This window comes from Pituophis catenifer, unplaced genomic scaffold (genome assembly GCF_029215685.1).
Source record: "Pituophis catenifer annectens isolate HBS135680 unplaced genomic scaffold, rPitCat1.0.hap2 SCAF_2, whole genome shotgun sequence".
NCBI classification, from domain to species: domain Eukaryota; kingdom Metazoa; phylum Chordata; class Lepidosauria; order Squamata; family Colubridae; genus Pituophis; species Pituophis catenifer.
In genome coordinates this window covers 65,253,396-65,273,823 of record NW_027256882.1, presented here as the reverse complement: position 1 = coordinate 65,273,823, position 20,428 = coordinate 65,253,396, and the positions used below count along the sequence as shown (strand labels likewise).

The 20,428-nt window shown below is 36.8% G+C and overlaps 1 protein-coding gene across 2 annotated transcripts in view; it reads left to right on the top strand.

Moving 5' to 3' along the window:
- SRGAP3 (SLIT-ROBO Rho GTPase activating protein 3) overlaps positions 1 to 20,428 on the top strand; it is a 223,151-nt gene that overhangs the window by 159,567 nt on the left and 43,156 nt on the right. For both annotated transcript variants that reach the window (XM_070933588.1, XM_070933587.1), the window contains exons 6-10: positions 3,566 to 3,694; positions 9,971 to 10,192; positions 10,923 to 11,024; positions 12,873 to 13,070; positions 15,509 to 15,593. In XM_070933588.1, the coding sequence (XP_070789689.1) occupies positions 3,566 to 3,694; positions 9,971 to 10,192; positions 10,923 to 11,024; positions 12,873 to 13,070; positions 15,509 to 15,593 (736 nt within the window). The remainder of the gene's footprint in view (positions 1 to 3,565; positions 3,695 to 9,970; positions 10,193 to 10,922; positions 11,025 to 12,872; positions 13,071 to 15,508; positions 15,594 to 20,428) is intronic.

The window sequence follows — 20,428 nt, the reverse complement described above, 5'->3', positions numbered from 1 at the left end:
GGCACCCTGAGGAGGCCCTCTCGGTGCGAGCGTACTGGCCGGTGGGAGGCTATTGGCGGCAGAAGGCGGTCTCGTAGATACCCTGGCCCTAAGCCATGGAGTGCTTTAAAGGTGGTCACCAACACCTTGAAGCGCACCCGGAAGACCACAGTGCAGCTCGTGCAGGAAAGGTGTCACATGGGAGCGCCCCGTCGCTCCCATAATCCCCCGCGTGGCCGCATTCTGGACCAGTTCGAGCCTCCGGGTGCACCCCAAGGGGAGCCCCATGTAGAGAGCATTGCAGTAGTCCAGGCGGGAAGTGACGAGTGCCTGAGTGACTGTGCGTAGAGAATCCTGATCCAGAAAGGGACGCAACTGGTGTATCAGGCGAACCTGATAAAAAGCCTCTCTGGCCACGGCCGTCATATGCTCTTCTAAAGACAGCTGTGCATCCAGGAGGACGCCCAAGTTGCGAGCCCTCTCCGTGGGGGCCAATGACTCGCCCCCAATAACCAGCGATGGTGCCAGCTGGCTATATTGGGACGCCGGAAGCCACAGCCACTCGGTCTTGGAAGGGTTGAGTCGGAGCATATACATAGATACACACACATACATACATACATACACTACATATATATATACACACTATATATATATACACACACACACACAATACACACACACACAATATAGATAGATAGATAGATAGATAGATAGATAGATAGATAGATAGATAGATAGATTGGAATGGAATGGAATGGAATGGAATGGAATGGAATGGAATGGAATGGAATGGAATGGAATAGAATAGAATAGAATAGAATAGAATAGAATAGAATAGAATAGAATAGAATAGAATAGAATAGAATTCTTTATTGGCCAAGTGTGATTGGACATACAAGGAATTTGTCTTGGTGTGTATATATATGTGTGTGTGTATATATATACACCACACACATACGTATATACATATATACACTCAATTACAATGTCTATATAGTCAGTATCATTTTGAACGAAATAGTATCCTTCTTATATTACAGTTTATATCATTTATTCAAATATCCCAAATGAGAATTAAACTAGTTAATTATTCAGTGATAGAAGGTCTAGTAATAGGTTGCCTGTCTAGTACTGCAGTTTTCTTGTCAATTTTTTTTGAAAGTGATTTGCCTTCTTCCTAGGGAAGAGAGAGAGTGACTGATCCAAGGCTTTGTGCCTAAAGTGGGAATAGAACTCAGTCTTCCAATTTCTAGCCTGACGATATAACCACTATTCTAAACTCTCTTCCCCCACCCCCCACCCCGCCTAGGACTTTCATTCCCTTAATTGAAGTTATCCTTGCTGGCAATAAATTTTGATTTAATGAACAGTATTATGGTATCATTATGTGCTAACTAATTTATGAGAAGAGTAGAATGTATTTATTTTAGAAGAGCCACTGATAAACCACTTATTTAGTGGCGTCACATAGATGGTATCTGATGTTTGGACTTACATAGATTGCAGCAACTTCTTTCATCCAGGTATCAACTTTACATTTAATAGCACTATAATAGTTCCCAAAGCATTTTTGGATGTCATTTTACAATGACAAAAAATAAAAAAGATGCTAGAACATTCTTTAAAGACATATGTATATTGACAGTTACCTAAACTGGAACTTCTGCTTTGTTTACCACATTAGGAAAAGCATTGTGTATTGCTTAACAATGAGAATCGAATGTATTTATATTAACTTAAGTAAACTAACACTTACAATAAAGGGGATATTGGGTCTAAAACCCTTTTCAAACAACTGAATTTTTATCTGTTTCTAGAAGGCCTGTGAGGCCTTCATAAGGCAGTGGTTGGGAGAATTTATTTTTTGAGACAGAACGTAAGTAGTAAATCATATAAAACATCATTCACATCAGTGATTGCAAACCTCCTGGATATAAAACCATCATTGATCTACAGTATGAACTCATTTCGGAAATAATGTGCTGTAATGATTTAAAATTAATATAGTTGTACAACTTTTTAATTATGGGAATTACTATCTCTTGGATGTAAGTGTCACAGCTACAGAAATAAAATCATATCCTGACCAACTGGATCTGAGGAGTTGAGATTTAAACGCTCAATCGATTGATATCACGTGGCTTTTACTGGGGGATAAATCTGATTTCTTAGCAGAATTAGCATGCCGCAATTCACATTTTTACAACTTACTGTCTCAGCCAAAAGGAGAATAGCTGCTGAAACATGTTGCTATTACTTTTTTTATTCGTTCCTGGTTAAACATTCTCTTTCTTTATCTATATGTTCACTTCCAATCTGCATTAATTGTTTAATTCCTGTTCATTTTATTCTTAATAATGGTTTATTTTTTTTATTTTTCTTTATATTTTGGTGGTTGTCTTTTCACTTTAATGCCTACATCATGCTAAGCCTTAGTTGCAGTTAGGAGGAGCGGTAGCAAATCATGGTTTCAAAATGAGTGGTTTACTACCTAAAAACAAACAATAATATGGTATGAGGTGTGAACTCAGACATACTATTGGGTGGCACTAAATGTATAGGATATTTATAATATCTTATTACCCATTTGGGTAAGGAATTTTTATCTTTGTGTCTACCTGTCTGCTTCTGAATTCTGAGACATTGTTAATCTTAAACTTGCTGCTCATTGCAGATTTAATTAACAAATATTTCTTTCTCAACTTTCAGCAACACGAATTAAACAAAGTTAGCATTTGGTTGTTAGCAAAGCTGTTGTTTGATGACTCTGCCATGCTCTACGCTAAGACTGTTTTTCAGTTACTCTGATTGGTTTTCATGTACCATGTTTGCTATGAACTATGGTCCGGAGATCTGAAGCAGAAAACCTACATTGCCATATGGCTATTTAACATAAATTTCAATTCACATACATGGGTGATTATTCATTGAATGTTTGAATATGGCTTCAGAAAGAAGAAGATGATATACGCAGTGGTGTACTATGCTGGATGCTGTATCTGAACGCTGCAGAAAAGAAGTCTTGGCTATATTTGAATTCTAAAACAGCTTGAACCCTCATATTACTTGATGGGGGGACGGGACTACCAAACATTTCTTGATGTGGTGAGAAATGTTCAAGCTGTACATTATATACATTGTACAAAAATTGAAACCTGCCTGTCAGGTGGTTAATTCTACTGGAAATATTCAGAAGAAATAGCAGTTGTAAATTATCCTGTGTTGTTTTCCCCCCCTTTAAATTGTAACTAACACATCAGTACAGAGTGCTTCTCTTTAAAAATTCATAGAGCATAAAGCCATCAATGGCTACCAGTCATTATGGCTATATATAACCTCAAGATTGGGGATGGCATGGCATCAAGAAACCACAGCAGAAAGGAGTTGTTATTCCCACGCCTTGATTGGCGGCTTCCCTCTGACCTGTGGTTGGCCACAGAATGCTGGACTAGATATGCTGCAGTCTGATCTAATGGGATATTTTTATGTTCTAAGAGCCTGAAAATTTTTTTGGGGCGGGAGAGAAATATGAGGACTGGGAAACTGAATACATTTTATATGAATCTTATGTTCCATTTTTCAGAGGCAAGCAAAATATTCTGAAAACAAGCTCAAGTGCACTAAAGCTAGGAATGATTATCTGCTGAACCTAGCAGCCACAAATGCAGCAGTCAGTAAATACTACATCCATGATGTTTCCGATCTAATTGATGTGAGTACCAAATTGATTCTCTTTTACAGCAATGTCATTCACCTTTCCAATGAAAATGGTTGCATTCTAGACTGTGGACATGCAGTGATACGGTCTTAATTTATTACCAATTGCTAATGTATTCAGCATACAGAATCTGTTTGTCTATGGATTCATATCTTGATGCTTTCCCCCTTCCAGTGGTTTCTTAAAAGCAATGGAAGTAGAAAGATATTCAGACATGCAGGGTTTTTCAGCTACTGATGAATTTAAAGGGGGTCATATATAGCTTGGAGCTGTACTGTTCTACATTCATTTATACATTTTATTTATTAAAATATTTTATACTGATTATGACTTTTTTCCCCCAACTGATTACAGTGAAGGGAGAGAGCAATATAAGCCAAGGCAGATGAAGATTGAGTTCAGCACATATAAATGCTGTCAGGCAAGGACAGAGAGAAGTGATAATAATGTCCTAACAAAACTGGTGGTGATAATTGTTTTGTATTGGAAGAAAGATAAAAGAGTAGAAGTTTTAAAGTAGGGCTGATAAGATAGACACTTACAGCAGATAAGAAAGATAACTATTTACTCCTAATGCCAGGTACTATTTCTCAACTTTGTAGATCAAACTTTAGTTTGTGAACTGCCCACAAAACTACCAAAACATTCTTAAAATCCACAGTGAAAAATAAGATACGAGTTGTTTTCATTGATTGTTGGAGAGTAGGGACCTCTGGATTTTGTGCCTCTAAAACCCTTTATTTTGTAGCTCATTGAAAGTCTGCAGATAGCTCAGAATTAGAGCCCTATACACGTTCATGCTTCGGTTTGATCAGGCATTTCAAATAAGATTTCTGCCAACTTTAAACATGCACTGAATCCAATTATAGTTCGCAACAAGGGTTATCATCTTGCTGGTGAAATACAAATTGGACTCTAGATAAACACAAGCCATTAAAAAGTAATAAAACAATGATCTTTAATCTCAAATCTTTGCAGTGTTTTAAATGGCTGAAAATTAATTTCCTTTAATTATTCCTCTAAATCATATTAATTGTAACATTGAATGTTATGCATCATCAAGTCTTTTATGACTCTTATCAGCCACATACGTTGACATCCTCCAAGATGATCTGTTCCCACCCTAGCCCTTTAGTTTCTTAGCAGTATACCAATTGTCATTTTAATTGACTCTGTCCACCTCACTGCTGGTCAACTGCTGTTTCCTTCCTTCCTTCCTTCCCTCCCTCCCTCCCTCCCTCCCTCCCTTATATTATGGATTTCTCAAAGGAGCTGGGTCTTCACATTCTGGGTCCAGAAGTCAGCAGAAGTCTTTTCTTATCTGTACTTATCTGTGGAAATGTCCTTTAGGGGCCTAACCCAAGACATATTTGATTCACTATAAGTAAATTTATACTTATATAAATGTGGTTTAAGCAAACCACATAATTATATGTGGTTTGCTTGCATAAACAATGTTATAGTAGAACCTCTGGTCACGACTATAATTCGTTCCATAACTTTGGTGACAACCCGATTTGGTCGTGACCAGAACCTAACCAAAATTAATGCAGTGGCCACACAAGATCACTCTTGTTTGGTGCATACAAAAAAAAAATGGCGCAGAAGGGGAAATGGTCTGCGATCATGTTTGATCACCACCCGAGTATGTGTTTGTGACCAGATTCAAAAATTTTGTGATTTTTTTAGTTGGAATCGAATTTGGTCATGGTCAGAAGTGTTTGTGACCAGAGGTTCTACTGTATTAAGTTTGTGTATCTTGCATACATCTTAATCAGCCTTCCATCCTTCCAAGGTTGGTAAAATGAGGGCCCAGATTGTTGGGGCAATATGCTGACTCTGTAAACTGCTTAGAGAGGGCTGTAAAAGCACTGTGAAGTGGTATATAATTCTGAAGTGCTATTGCCGTTAATTTTAGTTTTCCTGAAGAAAAGGGACTTCAGCCTGTTTCTCACATATGAAAAATGTGTGTCAGAACAACATTATACATAATGTTTAATGTGCATAATGTTGTTCAACAGTTACATTATACACATAATACAATATGTTAATATTAGAAATATTTCATACCATAGGTCAGCGGCACCAGGGATTGGTTCCGTGGAGAGAGGTTTTTCTGCGGACCGGAAGGGGTGTAGTTTCATGTGCTGCCTGCATCCCACAGATAGGGCTTCACTGGTTTGTGCGGCCTGGTTTCTAGCATCCCGCTGATTGGGGTCCGTCCACAGACCGGGGGTTGGGGACCCTTTCCTTAGGTAGTCAATAAGGACTTCTACTACTTATATTATCAACTTACGTATCTCAGCATTTTTGACTCTGCATATTGTAGTAGAATGAGTTGCCTGATTACTTCAGACAGCAATTGAGAGTTATGTCTTACACAGCAGGCGAGGGTCATCTTTTAATATTACCCACATGAACATTACTTTACAAAAATTAAGAATTAATAATATATTGCTTCTAAAATGCAGAACTTTAACAAACCAATGGGGTTATAATAATCCATTTGAACCTATCACTATGCCCCATTTCTACTGTGAACGGTTGAAGCTGCTATCAGAATAGAGGCTTAGAAGTCAGCTTTTCTTACATTTATAAGGAAAACGATTTTTCACGAGTTCCTCTCCACACTACATAAACATGCTGCTTAGTCAGGCAAACAGAAAGGACCCACCTACCATTGTTTGTTTTCCATTTGTAAAATTAGACATAAATATAGTCTTAGTGGCTATGATGAGCAAAAGTACCTGGTTCAGCTAAAAAGATCTGCATGAATCATAAGAAAAACAAACAAAATGGGTGTAAAATAGAGATGCTCTATGCATCCAGAAGTCACAATGAATATATAAGGGAATAAGGGAAAATCTCCGTAAACTTTCAGTACTCAGTTTCTCCTTGCCCCCCACCCTCCCACCTAAAAGGCAAGGAGTTACTTGTAATTTCATATCATGTATATTTTGAATTACAAATGAAGGGTGTAGATTAGCTTTTCCCCTACCCGCTGCTGCCGTAATGTCTTGGGTTTTAATTCCCATAATCCATAGCCAGTATGATATATCCCCTATTAACATTACAACAGGCTTTAAAAGCAGAGCTTGGAAGACTGGTGAGCAATACAAATCACACACACACACACACACACACACACACACACACACACACACACTGAGATAGGTGACTTATCAGCTCAATTCAGACATCATGCTTAATTATAGTTTGTGCTACCCATAATCGAAGTGAGCTATGAGATTGGACACACTGCAAAGTACCCTTTTTTTTGCCTCTGAATCCAAAGCTTGATACAAAAGGCACTTAGATTTTAATTTATTCCCGGTCCTGCTATTACTTTTTGGGTACAACCAGCAGTACACCATTGAAATGGTGAATCAGCCTGCACATACCTACTCTGACAATAGCCTACAGAGAAGTCTTTCCTAATCCTGTGCGCTAGATGGAAACAGTGCATCAACAGAATGTATTTCATTGTACATTGTTTATTTAAGACACCTTTACTTTCAGGGTTCTTTAGATAAAGTCAAAGCCTGGCAGATTAGATTGGTAAAGGTTGGATGGATAAATAAATAGCTAAGTTCATGGGAAATTATTTTCTTTCTGTAGAGTCAGTGCATCTCAGAACTTCGGATGAAAAGAATTGTACATGTGCATGAAGCCAAGAGGAAAAATCCTTCCTAGGGGAAATTGTTGTCCAGAGCTATTCTTTTTTTTCTATTGATTGAATGTTGCAGGTCTCAAAAAACAACATGTTTTTTGAGTGTTTTTTGAGCATTGTAATATTCAGCTCTGTTTTAGACCAGTGGGGAAAACAACATGAAACCCACCCTGTCCTTACAGATAGTCCTCAACTTACAACCACAATTGAGCCCAAAATTTATGTTGCTAATGAGAAATTTGTTAAGTGAGTTTTGGCCCATTTTATGTCTTTCCTTGTCCCATTTGTTAAGTGAATCACTGCAGTTGTTAAATTAGTAACACGGTTGTTAAGTGAATCTGGCTTCCCCATGGACTTTGCTTGTCAGAAGGTTGCAAAAGTTGATCACATGACTCCGGGACAGCGCAACCGTCATAAATATGTGTCAGTTGCCAAGCATCCGAATTTTGATCACGTGACCATGGGGATACTTCATAACAGTGGTGGGTTCCTCCCGGTTTCGCCCCGTTCCACCGAGCCGGTAGCGGTGACAATATGATGTCACCGAACCAGTTCTGCCCCCTCCCGCCCCCCCACTCCCCGCGTTATTCTTACCTTTTATTTGGCCCCACCCCCAATCTATTGCTGCCTCCTGAGTCCCAGCTGATGGCTAGAGGGAAAAAAACTGTTTAAACTCTTGCCGTGGGGCTTCAAAGGGCTGCCCTACAGCTGATCAGTGTTAAAAGAAAACAAATAAGTAGACCGGTGCCTGCAAAAATACATGAGTAGATCAGTGCCTGCAAAAATAAATGGGTAGATCGGTACAGCTCTGCAAGCAGTTAAAAACCTGGTAGACCAGTACCTCTGCTAAATCCTAAATAACTGTCACACTCCTGTTTATATTCTAAAGCCATGCCCACAAAATAAGCCACGCCCACAGAACCGGTAGCAAAAATTTTTAGAACCCACCCCTGCTTCATAAGCGTGAAAAATGGTCATAAGTCACTATTTTAACTTTGGACGGTCACTAAACAAACTGTTGTAAGTCGAGGACTACCTGTGTTACCCAAAATTGAAATAAAAGTAACAATGAATTCAAACTATCAAAATGGGTCCTGTGTTGGTATATAATAAAAATTGTGACAAGGTTAATTAAACTCAAAACATGGGGTGTGTATCAGCTTTTTGTGCCCAAGTTTAATATTTAAAGGTTCAGAAGACAACTGCTAGCTAAATGACCATCTTATTTTCTTCACTTTATAAACAGCTACATTTCTGCCTCCCACGTTCATTGGAAAAATTTGGCATTTAGATTGTGGCTTTGAAAATTACTCAAGGCAGACATTTGTGTGGCTGAAAGAGTCTTTTGATGTGGCAAATTTAGTCTGCTTTGGTCTTGGCTATAAAGTGATACCTTTTAAATTAGGTACTGCAGGTCTTGAGGCCTTCTCAGATCGGAAGTATGTGGTTAGTGGTGCTATCGCTATTTTCAACTGTGGTAATGCAGGCTAAATTTGGTGGAAATGAAGGGTTGGGGCCTCTACAAACATACAAGAGGGAGAGAAGACTAATCCATGAATGCAAATGAAAAGTCCTTTGAAGCCCAGAGATCTATTAAACTCAGGAGAAGTTTGTAAAAACCTGGATATATTTTTTCTAACCTTATTTCTCTAATAAAACTACCTGTTGTTTGTTTGTAAAATTGTTCTATTTCCCAGAGTAAAATATCAGAAGACCCGGTCATGTGATGCCTAGGAAACATTTTACATTATAGCAATGAAGTTCTTGTTACACTGTCATGTTTCCTGCTGCTTATCTTATGGGCAAAATGAATGGATGGATGGATGGATGAATGAAAGAATAAATAAATATAGTTATAATAATGTTATGGCTGACTGTGTGTTTTACAAAGGCCACCATAGTTCCCATCATAGTCTCTGGAACTCTGGATGTTGCTGGCTACGGAAGAATTGCAATAGATCATTCTGGTTGATAGAAATACTTAATCAAATGCCAATTCTTGCACTTTTGAGTTGCAATGAAGCATAAGATCAGATAAATCAATTCTCATTTCTACTGCAGTAATTTTGGAATTTTATTGAAGATTCAGTCAGATGAGAAAATGGACATTAGTCCTGTCCATTTCTAGTCTACAAAAGTACTTACATTGCATTGTTGATCTGATACCTTTAGATGTCTTACCATTCATTTGTTAGTTTTTATCTTTAATCCTATTTATATCATAAGTCTGAAGCCAGTGCTGTTGTCCTTTCTTCCAGCATAGAACCATATATATAATATACAATAAATATATATTGAAGTGTAGAGTGAAAAGCCATTGTAGTGTAGTGTTCAGGTCAATCTAAGTTCTATGAAAGTTCGACTCCTAGCCATAGTAGCCCATTCGGTGATTTTTGGCCAGTTGCTCACTTTCAGCCCAACCTGTCTCACTAGTTTGTTGAGCTTTGAGCTCCTAAATCAAAAGATTGGATATTCTTTTAAACAAACAAATAAATAACACATAGCTACTTAGTATTTCTTCAAGTGAAGAAACTTTTATTTCTACTTAGAAATAATTTGTACGTGCTGTTGTTTAAGCTTGTTGTTTTTTTCTTCCTTAGTGCTGTGACTTGGGATTCCATGCTAGTCTAGCACGGACATTCAGAACATATCTTTCTGCTGAATACAATCTAGAAACCTCACGCCATGAGGGGTTGGACATAATTGAAAATGCTGTAGACAACCTGGATGCACGAAGTGACAAACATACAGTTATGGACATGTGCAACCAGGTCTTCTGTCCTCCACTGAAGTTTGACTACCAGCCTCACATGGGGGATGAGGTATGTAATTAGAAATGGTTCATGTTGCTTCATAATGCAACTTTCCTTCAGATGTAATGCTTCTTGTGTATTAGAATGAATAAACTTAGCTTCAATGGCATTTGTGTTTCATTTGTTAGCTTTGAAATGGTGTTATAGTTAATGGAATTCTTTTTTTTTTTAAGGACGGGTGGGGAATGATAGCCCTTTTATGACTTGTGGACTTCAACTCCCAGAATTCCTGAGCCAGCAATGGGCCATCATTCCCTAGCTGTTTTAGAACAAAGACCACATTTCCGCAGTATGCTTAGATCAGTGCTATTTTCCATTTCACTTAGAACTTTTTAGATACACATTACACTAGAACTTTCATCGTTCACTGTGCATTGAGAATTCTTTTCACCATTGAAATAAATTGAAAAACTGATGGTTTTTGCTATATCTTAGGCGTAAGAAAGCAGTTAATATTTAGACCTTTTATAGGTGATTAATTCAGATCCTGCTTTTGGAATGCTAGTTATGTAATCTCCGCTAAAACGAGTCAACATCCTTAAATATTTGGAAATATTAGAGTGGATTTGGCATAAATGGTCATTACTGTCATTATTTTATACGTGATTCAGTTACATTGTGTGAGTCTAAAAGAAATTATTCTGTTAGTTAAAAAAAACATTTTAACTGAAGATATTTTTTTTCTGCAAATATTTTCCTTTAGCTTGAGTTTGCAGAGGCTTATGTTTTCTTTCTACAGGTATGTCAAGTAAGCGCCCAGCAGCCAGTTCAGACGGAGTTGCTCATGCGATATCATCAGCTACAGTCTAGACTAACCACGCTCAAAATAGAGAATGAAGAGGTGAGAGCTGTAATTGTTTTTAACTGTAAGTAAACAAGCACCATTCACTCAAGTTATGCTAATGCTTCTGTTTGAAGTGATTTTGAAAATCATTTGGATAGTTAATACCTTCTTGATTAAGATATAGTTTTCGATCCAGAATCTGTGACTATTGTAATATGTATCATAGGGTGCTTTCTTTCAAGAATGTCAAGAACTTGTAAAAAATACATCAATTAATCTGCTGATGAGCACGCAAGGCATAACTGTCACATTATTCCTACTTTGGAATATCTGCACAAATGGTTATTTGTTTGTTTAGACCTGACTCTCTCATGAACTGCTTTTGATCTATTTTTCATTAATATATTTTAATATTAGATTTAAGCTATGTTTCATTAAACTAATTTTTCTTTTCTGTTTTTAAAAAGAATTGCTATCTCCCTCTGCCAAAGCCTTATCCCCTTCTCTGATAATCTTGTATGGTTAAGGTGATATGTCTTCACAATAGATGTGAGACCCTCAGTTTACAATAAGAGATATAAATGGTGCAAGGCAAAGGAATATCCAAGTCTGCACCTACTTGGATTTAAAAAAATTGAATTAAAATCCCAGGAGGCAAAACTGTATCTTACTTATCAGATCCAAAGAGTAATAATTGAACCATTGAATTACATGACTTAGTATTTAACTCATATTTGTAAAACCATTTTCATACCCTCTTGACCTTAGGAAGATTGGGAACAGGGATTCCGTGCAACATTGTCCATGCAATATTTGTCAGGGTAATATTGGGTTCTGTGGCTGAGCATTGCGAAATTTTGTATGCCATTAGAGTTATGTCCATTTCCGTTACTATGATTCTAGTAATACTCATCTACTATGGTTTTCGAGAGGGTCTGGTAATCGTATTGCTACACATGTTGCTTTTTATTAATTGTTTGAACTAGAAATAATTGTGGATTACTTTGAGGCTGTAGTTACTCAAGAAATTTCTCCTTGTGAATTCAGAGGCTTTACAAATTTAATTAGTCATAGGTATTAGGACTATGCAAAACATTTAGAAACATTCAAATAGACTTGTGAAGCGCCCCTGCAAATCTATTGATGAAAGACAAGGGACATTTGCGAGAATAAAGTCACCAGTAAGAAATATGTACTATATATTGAGGTGTTTTTCAAGAGAATTAATGAAGATTGTATTGCAAAACAAATATATAAATGAGTCTAGAAGGAGAAGACAGAGAGAATTATGACTGAATGAAATTTATTTGATCCTAAAAAAGAAGCAGATGAGAATTTTCAAGAACAAAAAGTAATGTAGGAAATAATTTATGGATACGAAACTTTTCCATTGATGTAATGTGAACATTAATGAAGGAGTTCTTTATGACTGGCTGTCTCTAGGGTTATAAATCCAGTGGTATACAATTATATGCAAAAGATCAGGCACTTCTGATTAAATTTTATGTTTCGGTGACTCTGTAAGGGTAGAGAAGATGACACAACCTCTGCATGGCACAAAGTTAAACACGGCATCTTTCTAGTTCACTTTTAAATCTTTATGATTGAAAGAATTTCTTAAGAGTTCTGTTTGATTTTTCTTCCTGGTTGCGTGATGCTGTGACTTTTTTGAATGGCATGCAGAGATAATACTTTTTCTCATAAACCTTAAGATGCAGTAACGTACTTATCTCTGAGTCATGCATAGATATTTTTCATTTGTAAGCGAAAACATCCTGTTAAACTAAGAGCCTAATTCTGGAAAGCATTTGTTAAAAAAGACAATGTCAGTGTAACAAAAGTTATACATTTATAGTGCCGAACTGTATCTTTCACTCTGCTTTTCTATACATCCATTTTCCACAGGTGCGAAAAACGTTGGATGCCACAATGCAGACACTGCAAGACATGCTGACCGTGGAAGATTTTGATGTCTCAGATGCTTTCCAGCACAGTCGCTCAACTGAATCCATCAAATCAGCTGCTTCAGAGACTTACATGAGTAAAATAAACATTGCCAAGAGAAGAGCCAACCAACAAGAAACTGAAATGTTCTACTTTACTGTGAGGAACAATTTCTGTCTTTTAAAAATACATTAGTGAAATATCCATCCCATAAAGTTATAGTTGCATATTAAGATTGGAACGCCCATATTATATTTTTATGGCATTTGCACATCAAATTACCCTTCTCTTCTCAAGTATGCATGAATATTCTTTTAATGTACAATAGTTCTGAGAATTACATGTGCCTTGTTTGAAGGAGGATTTTTAACAATAGTCCTCAAGGCTTTGAAGTAAAGATGTAATATATATGTCCCTACCTAAAAATAAAGGATTTTTAAAACATATACAGTAAAGGTTGATTTCCAGTGAGTTACAGGACATATCCATGTTGTTTTCTTCACAGTATGGAAGTGGTTTGCCACAGTTATCTCCTGGGACCTTTAATTCCAAATGTCCAAATTTTGCTTAAACATATCCCTTTAAATTAGATGCTATTCATATATTCTACCACGTTCGTGAAAGTACCTTTCTTCCATTGTTCAAGTCAGCTGAGAAGAACTTTGTAAATTCTGCTGGCCCCATAGTACTAGAATTTCCCTAGTTAGGATTGGAAGTTCTAAGATTCACATCTTTTTAGAAACCTTTCATAACAATTGTTGATTTTCACTGGTGGAAATCTTTTTAAAATAAAGAAGAACTGTGTAAGATTGATTCTTGTTACTCTGGTTATGAAGGCAAAGCAGGAGATATCTATAGATTATGGCAGCTAAGTAGCACAGATAACTTTTCCCCTAGCCTCATAGCACAATGTGACAACTCAGGTTGAAACCTGTTAAGATCCTCCTCCATCAATATTACTCAAGTAACTTCATTCTTCTGCAGACATTCTTGCTCTAAGGCAACTATCTGTCAGTTAGAAGCCCATATAGTTTTGTTGGTTTCCTTCTGCCTTATCATTCTAAGAATGGAAAGCCTTGACTTAAAAGAAGACAATGAGTATACAATAGAGCTGTATGCAGTAATGCTTTTATGTATAATCATACAGATTGTACAACTATCTGCAAGAAATTGTTATCATTTGAGCAATGTGGAGACAGCAGTTTAACTTTAATAACATCCAAGCAGAGTTTATTTTAGTCCTTACATTAGTTGTATCTGATGATACTACATATACACAGTACAATCTATAATATTTAGCAGACGTGAGCTATTCACCTAAAATTCTTGCCAAACTTTGTAATTTGGGATTTTGTAGTTTACCACATATCACAGCAAAAAGCTTAGAAATGAGATCACTTAAATTTATCTGCCATCTATTAATTAGAATGTGAGATTCAACCCATGGAATTCTTTTCACTAATACATAATATATCATCATAACAAATATCATTTCCTTAATTTAAAGGGGTTACTGGAATTTGCATTGTATAGTTAGTGCTGTGTGTATTCATTTTTTAAAAAATTTTGATTTATATGCCGCCCTTCTCCGGAGACTCAGGGCGGCTTACAATGTGCTCAGCAATAGCCTTCATCCTTTTGTTTATTTATACAAAGTCAGCTTATTGCCCCCACAACTGGGTCCTCAATTTACCTACCTTAGAAAGGATGGAAGGCTGAGTCAACCTTGAGCCTTGGCGAGATTCGAACCTGCAGTAATTGCAGGCAGCTGGTCTTAATAACCAGCTTAATAACAGGGTGCCTTAGACCACTGTACTACCAAGGCTCTTTGAATCGCCTTATTTCTGTTCCTTCAACTAATACAACTTTTCTCCTTCCCACACCCCGTGCTTTCCCTCTGTTCCTAGCACCTGTAGAATTACATGGGTAAATACAAAGGTTTTTGACTTTAGAATATAAACAGGAGTGTTACCTGTTACCTACATTTTACAGAGAGGGAGAGCTAGAAAGCTTCGTTAAAAAAATCCTATGGGCAACCAAAATCTGATTCCTTATGACTTAGAAATGTGCTTTTTCTTTCCTAATTAGAATACTGAGAATACCAAGAAGAAAATGATTATGTATGCATGTATGGAGAGAGAGAGAGAGTCCTTGTTTAACAACCATTCTTTCACTGACCATTCATACTTGTGATGTGCTGAATGAGTGGTATTTATGACCAGACTCCTTGGAGTTCTGGCTGTCTCAGCATCACTCTCTGGTTACTTGTTTTTCATTTTCAACCTTTATTGCTGGCTTCCGACAAATAAAGTCAATTGGGAAGCCTGAAGGAGGTTGCAAATGGCAACCATATTGAAATCCTTGTTTAATGAACTGTGATGATTTGCTTAACGGTGGCAAATGGGACAACTGGAATTGCCTATGCTAAGGCATGATTATGTGATGTCATGATTCACAACCATGTTGCTTAATGATGGCAACTCTGGTCTCAATTGCTGTTGTTAATTGAGGACTATCTTTAGCTCAGAGTATCTCCTATCAGAATTCTTTGTCCATCTTGCTTATAGTTGTATGGATTTGTTTCTTCTCTTCTTCAGAAATTTAAAGAGTATTTGAATGGCAGTAACCTTATTACTAAGCTGCAAGCTAAACATGACTTACTGAAGCAGACTCTAGGAGAAGGTAAGTTACAGGCATGTTTAACTACTAGATCATAGGTTTCTTAAAGGTCATCTGCTTTGGTTCTTTCTCTTGCATCTGCTGTTGTAACCAGAAGTATTATCTGGTTTTTGTTAAATGCAAAACAGCCCGTTTTCTTTCTTTGTTCCTCATACTGTACTATTCCCCAGACTTTTCCAATTCCAGGGGTCAATATGTGGTACTAAAAGCAATTCCAGTATCCTATGATGCCTCTTCCCTTGATTCCTGCCAGGGTGGGTATCCCAGAATGGTTGGTCTGGATTTGGGGAAAGAGAGCACCAGGTAAGGGCAGGGTGAAAATAAGACCAGCCAAGCACACAATAATTGGGGGAAAGCAATGGGAATTGAAAGAAGGGAGGGGAACAGTCTGGGACTCCCTCCTGTCTCCTCCACAACACAAAACTAGCTTGCGTCTGTTTTGTTTGTACCTCAAGACTGTTTTGGTAGTTAAATATAGGGCCAGGGATTGGGATGATACTAGTCCAGAATGGAGTAACATAAAAATCTTATTAATAATATAAATGCATGACTAAATGTGCCCACCAAACATGTCTGTGCTGGTACCAGTACTTCGGCATATTTAAAATATAGGCTATATTCATGAATGAATGTTGATACTGGTTGTTACCTAGTTTAGATAACTGGGTATTATCAAATAACTATAAGTAATCTTATAGAACAGGGGTCCCCAATCCCCAGGCTGTGGCCCACTACCGGGCCACCGCCCATTTAGAACTGGGCCACACACACACCACTTGCGCAAATAGAGCTGTGCACATTTACACTCACATCTGCCACCCTCATGGAACCATTCTTTCCCCCCACCCTCGCCAAACCGCCAAGCCGAAAAGGTTGGGGATCGCTGTTATAGGTCAAAGCATGTTATCCCTCCTCCCCCCATTATATCCATGAGTTGCTTTTGATTGATAGGCTCTAATGGTCCAACCCTTCCCTGAGTAGAAACGGACCCTGTAATTCATGATTTTGCCTAGCAAATTGATAAAAGTTATTTATTTATTTTTTGCCTGATGGAAAAACCCAAGTCTTGTAATATATTCTCTTAAAACACATTCACTATATTCTTAACAATTAGTCATTTTATCTGGAACTAAAGTTTGTCAAATACAAACACTGAGCTTAAAAAGTGTATCAATGTTTTTTGAAGGATATTTAAAGTTTTGAAAGTAATAGACTGAAGGAGGTTTTAAAGTTTTGAAAATAATAGTCAACAGCAGCACCAGGAGGGATAATATACTGATGCATGGGGAGAGTAGTCTAAAGCAGTAGTTATTTTCCGGAGTCAAACAGTAAAAATGAAGGGCAGTAAAAATGGATGGTTCTAAGTATAGAATTTTGAGCTGTTTCAGTGTTTTAATAGTGTTATATGTACATTGGCACTGAAAATGGTGTATTATTTGCAAGTGGGTTACTTCTGTCACTCTGCTTGAAAGCTGTCAAGGAGAGTTGAAAAATTAATGCAGAGGCCCTTTCATCGCTGAAGATTTATGCTTAAGGGGAAATCTTTAGACAAGTTGGTGAAACTGACTATGAAACTACAATGACCTTTTTGATCTCTGCATATATTCCAGAAAAACTAATTTGCTTCACTCTAGTTACACTTTTTTCCCACAGGAGTTGGCTTTTGAGGGAATATTTGATTATAGGAGAAATTGAAGGCATATATTTGTCCAGAAAAATCAATGGTTCATCATCAGGAGAGGGGATTTAGTAGCTTTGGTTTTCTTCATTCAAATAATAAGGATTAATTAGATTTAATGTTATATGGCATATGTGTTTGTAAGTGATCCCTTCAGCTGTTTCCCCATTTCTTTTCCTTCAATCTTTAATTCCTTATTGTTCTAATCCTACCTTCCCCCAGTTTATAAAGCTGCTTCTTTATAAACTTGCCTAAATTATAAGCGGTACAGAATGACAGAGTTGGAAGGGATCTTTAAACAAATAAAGGCTGATTGATATTAAGCGTTATTAAATACCAGACACTTAGTAGTGTTAATAACAGAACAACAGTTGGAAGGGATCTTGGAGGTCTTCTAGTCCAATCCTCTGCTTAGGCAGGAAACTATACCATTTTAGACAAATGTTTGTCCAATCTCTTCTTCAAAACTTCCAGTGTTGGAGCATTTACAATTTTTGGAGGCAAGTTGTTTCACTGATTGGGACTGGAATTTTGGTTGCTAAGTGAGTTATCAGGTGACCAAGTCCAATTTTACAACCATTTGTTTACATTAATGAATCATGCTTTCCTCATTGACTTTGCTTGTCTGAAATCAACTAGGAAGGTTATAAATCATGATCTTATAACCTTAAGATCAGTGGTGGGATTCAAGTAATTTAACAACTGATTCTCTTCCCTAATGATTTCTTCCAACAATCACTTTGCCAAACTGCTCAGAAAGTTAACAATCGGTTCTCCCAAAGTGGTGCGAACTGGCTGAATCCCACCACTGCTTAAGATGCTGTAAGTGTCATAAATGCGAGGTAGTTGCCTAGCTCTCAAATTGTGATCACAGAAGCTTGGGGGAAGTGTGAGGGTCATTACTTTGAGGAAGGGTCAAGTTGTGTTTTCCGAATATATTGTAACTTTGAACCTTTGTTAAATGAACAATCATAAATTGAGCACCAACTATGTGCTCGTCATCATCATCATCTCCAATATCAACTTAATAACAATATTTTAATTATCTTAATATTCCAGGTATAATCTTATACTGTGTAGCCTGATTATAAGGTTCAAATTGGTTTGCAATAACAAAAACAGGGCTTAATTGTGGTCGTACGTTGACTACCTATTCTGGAAGCAGCATCATGACTTGTTCTCCATTATATCATCCCAGAATGTAGGACATAAGAATAGTTAGGTACTGGTGACTACAGGTCCTGATGGCACAATGAACAAATGGTCACTATCTTAATCCAGCCCAGTAATAACTTTTTCAAACTAATGTATTTGATCCCATTTGTCCACATTATCTGTTGTCTTCCCTCTTTTCTGTTTTTTTTTTTCAATCTTGCCATGCATAACAATTTTTCTTAATACATTTACATTCCCTAAATATGTGCATTTTGAACTGCTGATCATAATTGCTTTAACTGTTACGATCTTTGTTGTTACAAAACAAAGGCCTTTGTTTTGAAATGGCCTTACTCATCATGATCAAAATATGTCATTGTCCTTCTGTATAGAATTAACTCTGTATAGAATTAATTACCTATTTCTCTGTAGAATTAATTATATTTTTACTTCTCAAGCCCACAATCTACTGTATATCTACAGTATTCTTGAACCACATAAAGCAAAACTACTATTTATTAAATCAGTTTTAAATATACTGTGTACTAGTTGATATTTCCTTTGGTCTGATTATATGATGGCAAGTTCCAGATAAGAAAAAACTTCTAATGAGAAAAGCAGTTTGCCAGAGGGACCACTTTCCTATAAAGAGGTGAAAGCAAAGGCTGGACGCCTACCTGCTGGTGATGCTGTATTGTGGATTCCTGAATTCAGCAGGAAGTTGCATTCTGTTGCCTAAATAGACTCTGGATCTTGTTTTTAAACCTCAAAGAATGAGTATTAATTCTTGTACTAAGTTAATCCAGCCTCGTGTTAAAGATATGGAATCTATTTATAATCATTTTTAGTTTTCAAGTTGTTCTTACATTATCTTTTGGTAAGAGCACATAAGCTTCCACTCATGTCTTATTCAATATTAGGTAATTATTTCTTAAAGCACATGGATTGTCAGACACAAAAAACCAGGAGCTTTCATTGAGTTGAAAGCACAGAAGACTTTGTTATTGCTACCTGTACACAAGAATCTAGTCAACTAACAGTCAAAGCTATATTAGCGCTAGATAAGAGTCAGTGGAATTCATCAGGGGTTGGACTTTGGTTTCTTGTGGCAACAAAATGATTCCAAACTGATGACTTGTTTAACTCCACCTTCCTGCTCAGCCTACTCTTCTCCTGCACAGATACATCTAATATTGGCTGAAGATCTCTTCAAAATATTTCTGTGAAAATGGTTGCTTTTAGGACAGGGCATGATTTATGTCTTGTACGAAGTAAATAAAAATTGGACAACTAAAATGGGATTCATCAGATATTTTAAAAAATCACTGTTAGGGACTATTTCTTATTTTAGAAATTCTCAACATGATTATTATGATTTACAGCCATATTTTGCTGTTACAAAAAAAAGTATTCCTCAAATTTAGAACAGTTGCTCTTGTTCTAGTTTTAAAACTGTCTTTGTTCTAACATGTTATTAGTGTAAACAATTTTAATTAAGCATTGCTAGTTTTAACCTAACAGATATTTGACTCTTTCAATATTAATATAATTCTATGTCTCAACTCATAATTAGAGCTTGATTGTTGTTACTTGGATTTTTTCCCTTAAGCTGAACTCCATCTCAAAGAGTCAAATATGGGCAACAATAGCAGTTTATTAATGCTTTCAGTTCTATCTTTGAAATTTCATTCTTTGCCATTGAATTGGTAATCTTCCAGAAAGGTACAGCCTTAAGAGATCAAGGATTGCTACTTGCATGTCTAGCTTCATGCGATTAAGCCTGTATTTCATAGCAGCAATGGTGAGGATTTCATTAGATGTAATTAAACATGGTACATTGCTTTGGAATTGGAGAGAGTTCTTCTCTAAAGTCAGGCATTTGACAAATGAGAAGCAGGACTACAGTTAGTTTTATCTTGATCTATGTGGGTTTCTCCCATAATTTAGACAAGACTGATAACCTGCTAAGATTACAATACTAGATAATGCAGGATACAGCAGTTCT